Source organism: Phaethon lepturus, unplaced genomic scaffold (assembly GCF_000687285.1).
Source record: "Phaethon lepturus isolate BGI_N335 unplaced genomic scaffold, ASM68728v1 scaffold28996, whole genome shotgun sequence".
NCBI lineage: Eukaryota > Metazoa > Chordata > Aves > Phaethontiformes > Phaethontidae > Phaethon > Phaethon lepturus.
The window spans coordinates 299-5,203 of record NW_010547335.1 but is presented as its reverse complement, the minus strand read 5'-3'; the positions used below and the strand labels follow the sequence as shown (position 1 = coordinate 5,203).

Below are 4,905 nucleotides of genomic sequence, written 5' to 3'. Positions count from 1 at the left end.
GTGGCAGCGGTGAGGCTTTGACCTGCTTTAACCCGCTGCCTTGCCTGCTTTCCTCCCGTCTGCTCATTTGGAAGCAGGAGAAGGAGGCCACGCTGGGTGGACGCTGAATAATTCAGTCAGGTTCCGCAGCACCCCAGGGCTGGGCATCGTGTCTGCCAAGGGGCTGGGATGGCTCAGCCAAAATCCTTCCTCACCAGAGGCAGAGGGGACTCGGAGCGGCTGCAATACAGCATCCCAGGCGTGTAGGTACCGGCCAAAGCCGCTTCCTTCCCCCGGACGCGCAGATTCGCGGCTTGCTCCCAGAGCACTGATGCTGTTAGTGCTTTCAGCCGTGAGGCAGCATCTCCAGCTCTCGCTAACGCACAGATTCCAGTGGAGCACGCCGAGTGTGTCTGCCTCAGCTCCATGGGCCACATTTTCTTTCTTCCTCCCTTTTAGAGACTGCAATATTCTCTCTCCCGCTTGGTCAGAGACAGGGCAGGGTTGTAAGACGGGGAGAGAGACCGTTATCCAGCTTATGCTTAGCCTCTGAGCGGGGTTTGCTAGAATTAAGGACAGGAAGGGGGAGAAAAAAAAAAAAACCATACATGAGGTCAGCTTATCCAGCCATGCATGAGCAGCACAGCAAAGGCGGCCTCAGCGGGTCAGGCAGGTGGCTGGGGAGCACCTCTGGGGGCTCCAAGGGAGAGGGGGAGAGGCACCAGCAGCTGGTGGGCATGCGCGGCGCTGGCAGCCGGGAGGGACCCGGCTCCCGGCTCCCAGCCCAGTCCAGGTTGTTTATCCCAGCACGGACAGAGCACGAGGAGAAACAGGCCATGATTCCTCTATCTTCTCTGCAAGCAGTTTGTTCCCCTCGGTTTTGCATCTCTTGTGCAATTAGCCCAGTAAAACGAAGCACTGCCCAGTCAGACTTCTCCACCCGTTCGCATAAGGCACAGCATTACTGTTTTCTACTGGTTCTGCTTCTGAGAGTGTAAATTATTGCACAAAGCAGTGAAAACCCAGCGGGCTGTGCTAAGGATCCACTTTCTGGAATGAAATGCGAGATTTTGGTCCCCAAAGTCCCTGTCTGATGGCCTGAGCTCGGGCCCAGGGAGTCAGTAGAGCCACGTGTGAGTTATGGACTCAGCCTCCGTGCTCTGTGCAAGTCACCTCCGGAGTCTGAACAACAGGAATTATTGTGCACGGAGATAATTATTCCCTGCATACTGCACTACAGCTCATTAAAAGTTTGTTAATGTTTGCAAATTGCTGAATAGTGTTTTTCGATGTTGCCTTCTCTGATGAGGCAGGGACTAAAAGGCAGATTCTGATGGTGACGTTCTCTGTGTTATGTTGGTCACAGCAGGCTGGGGCTGCGCTGCACTTAGGGAAAAGGTCGTGTTGTGCAACTTCACACCACAGGAGAAAACACTCTTGCCTTTAGCACACTGCGCAGGGATCGAGGGGCTGAGTCCCACCAGCGTTAGCTGTGCTTCTCCATCTAAAGCTCAAGACTGTCCTCTCTGCCTCCAAGTAATCACTCAGATTTCTGAAAAAAATGTGAGTCCTTACTGGAGTCTCAGCTGGAGACGTTGACTTACCATTAAACGATCTGTGCTCCTGCAGTTGGATGGTGGGAGTAAAGTATCTCTCACCTTGGAATGATGAGATCCACCTGGATCCACCTGGATCTCTGCAGATCCACCTTGGGTGAGGACGTGGACATCGTAACCCCAGCACCAGCTACCTGGGGAAAACAGATGAGTTCAGTGAAAAAACCCTGCAGAAAGAACAGGAAAGGGGTAACTGGCCCAGCTTCACCGCTACATTTTCATGCGTATGGGCAGCACTACGCCAGGGGCAAGGGGGAGATGCAGTAATACCCGATAGCTCTTCTCCTGTCTTCCTCTTCCAGGTGTAAATGCAACCTCCACGCTAACCTGTGCACCTTCAAAGAGGGCAGCCTTCAGTGCGAGTGCGAGCACAACACCACGGGGCAGGACTGCGGGAAGTGCAAGAAGAACTTTCGCTCCAGGTCGTGGCGAGCGGGATCCTATCTGCCTCTCCCCAACGGGTCCCCCAACGCATGTAAGTAACCTGCAGCGAGCCAGCCCTGGCCGCACTCCCACCTTGGGCTGCACAATGCCCCCAGGTGGGAGCGGATTCTCATCTTGTCCTTCTCCATCTCGAATCAATGCAGGATGCTCAGCTTTCGAAAAGGAATCCGGTATTTACCTGGGTCCTGGTACACAGAGAAACGAGAGAGTATCTGGGTGGATGCAAAGGTGATTTGTTGGCTACTGGTAGATGAGTGATGAGTCCAAATGTTGGTTGAGAACAGGAAGGATGACCTTGGGCCAAAATATAAGTCCACGGCTTTGTAGCAATGCAAATCACTGTCCCTTGCAGAAGACACTATTTGGCCACAGTACAACACTGGCGTTCAGGTAGTCCATGGGCTGAGCGTTGGCACTGCTCAGCTGCGGGAGCGCTCGTTGCTTTCTCGATCCTGTTCTGTGTATGTCGGCGTTTGAGGCAAGCACCGTGAGCTGCGGTCCCTCTGCGCAGCGCCAGTCTCATCCAATTGCCTGCTGGATTAAGGCACTGACAGAAGCAAAGGCGTGCAGATGAGATGAAAGATGCATACCCACCATCATTCAAGCAGGGGAACTGGGACAAGAAACATCACAGATGGGCCAGTTTCTCCTGGGTTTCTGTCCAGTCCACATTAGCAGACTTCTTTAAATGTCATGGAGCCACAGTAGCCACTCCAGCCTTTCAAGCAGCAGCTTTGAGCATTACCAAAGAGGATCTTTTCCCTTCCTCCCCCCAAATTTTTTGAAAGATTTATGTGCTTTAAGATGATCAAAGCTGAAATTCAGGCTCCGAAGGCCGTGATGGGAATGTTTTGTGTGTGCCAGGGCTGGTAGACGAGCAGGTTCTTTGAAAGGGAGCGAGCTTGTCAGCTCCCACCAAGCGGCTGCATTGCTTCAAAGGAGCCTGGGAGAGTTTCTGGTGTTGACAGGCACAGACATGCTGTTCTCTTTCTTTCCCTCCCCTCCGTTCCTTGTGTCTCTTCCTATTTCTCCTTCTCCTCTGCTCTTTCTTCTCCCATTCATCTCTCTTCCCATCTGTCACTCAGTCTTCTTCCTCCCCCTCCCTCACTGTCTCTCTGTTGCTTCCTCCTCTCCCATCAACATCATCCTCTTCCTCTGCAACAGAGGCATTTCTCTGAAGTCCTCTCCTCTTGGTGGTCTTGCCCCTTCCATCGCTGGTCCCGTGCTTTACGTTCATGCAAAGCTGAGACTTTCCATGGTTCATCTGCTTGTTACAGTAGAGATGACCATGGCCGTTAGTCTCCTGGGTGCCGTAAGCCAGAAGCTGGTCCTTGGATGGCCTTCAACTGGCAGGTTTGAAGCCGGTGGCTTTGCAGTGTCCTGTTGAGCAAGTGCTGCAGGGGGAATGGTGTTCAACCCTTCTTGCTCACTGAGAAATGCCCTAGGTGCAACAACCTAGTTCAAACCCTACAGTTTGTACTCAGCAGAGTGAACCTCAAAAGCTGTGCTTGTCCCAAGGCTTTAATGGTAGGTCAAGAAAATGGTTAACAGAAAAACCCACCAGCAAGGACCAAGCTGGTTTTTCTTCCCCAGGTGAAAATCTTGAGATGCCAAGACCTCAGACAGCCCTGTCTGGTCACCTCCGTGGTTTGACAAAAGCAGCTTTTAAGATGTTGCAGCAAACTGATAAGCCTATGAGCAAGACCCCCGCTAATGAATTGCCGTTCAGTCCCACATCGTGTATCTGTTTGATCTTCTGCTGGTATCAGAGCCGACGGCATCCTGCTTCCAGTGACCAGGCTTCTTCTTGTTTTTTCCAGGTGCAGCTGCAGGCTCAGCCTTTGGCAGTAAGTAAAAACATGACTGAAATGCTGGCATTTAACACCCTGGTGCATGGTCCTTGCAGATGTCACTAGGAAAAAAAAAATTGTTATTTTCTGTTCATTATCATTTTCCAGGCAATAAGTCTTCCCTAATTGTGCCTCATTTTCTGTCTTGTCAAAGAGTCTTATATTTTCTTCCTTTGACTTCAGTAGCCTCATTTTGCCTCTTCCTCTGGCATGGTTTCCCCCCATGAGGTTCATTAGAATGGCAGCCGGAAAGGAAATAAAAAAAGACTCTTCAAAACCACCGGTGCCCGCTGTGAACTTCCCCCCCCGCCCAGTATTGCAGACTTCTGCTCTGAGAAGGAGCTGGGTTTGAATTATTTGGCGTAGCATCCAGTCCGAGTCACCTTGGGCTGTTGATAAAAAAGCATATATAGTGTGTACATCCGTACGTACACGTGTATGGGTATGAACATATGTCTGTGAAGTGTCAGCAGCAAAGACGGTGGAGCTCAGTGGGGATTTCTATTGAAAGACTGATGGTGTGATAGGAGTCCTTGTTTAACAAAGCTGGAGGTAGTTTGATATCAAAAGCCTTGAGTTTGGGTAAGCAGAAGCTTGGGTTTGAATTTTGTGGCTCGGAATTACCCTCCAGAAGAAACGTGTCAGAGACCTGAATGAATAATGAATTCTTTGGTTTGCAGGCAAGTGGAAAGAATTGGAGGAGAGAAAGTTTCAGAGAAATGCAAATGCAATTAAGAAAAATGCACCTAGTAATTGAAACGTGGAGGATGTTTTTTCTGGGTAAATGAACCTTATATAGATTTTAAGCAGTTAAACTTAAATGGTTAAAAAACGCAAATAAAAATTCAGTCTCCCTAAGGAATTTAGGATTTTAAATAGTTAAATGTTTTAACAGTCCAAAATATTCTTTGCTTTGCTCATCAAAACCATTTTGGTAACTCTTTTTTTTCCCTCTTAACGAAGCTTAGCATCTCAGTGCCAAAACCTTGTTTTATTGGAAAATGTTTCCCATCCCG

The 4,905-nt window shown here is 49.8% G+C and overlaps 1 protein-coding gene across 1 annotated transcript in view; it reads left to right on the top strand.

Moving 5' to 3' along the window:
• Nucleotides 1–3,886, top strand: part of NTNG2 (netrin G2) — a gene marked incomplete at both ends in the record, with an annotated part of 13,899 nt that extends 10,013 nt beyond the window's left edge. The window contains 2 exons of the mRNA XM_010289615.1: nucleotides 1,898–2,070; nucleotides 3,860–3,886. Coding sequence (XP_010287917.1) covers nucleotides 1,898–2,070; nucleotides 3,860–3,886 — 200 coding nt within the window. The remainder of the gene's footprint in view (nucleotides 1–1,897; nucleotides 2,071–3,859) is intronic.
• Between the last annotated feature and the right edge of the window lie 1,019 nt (nucleotides 3,887–4,905).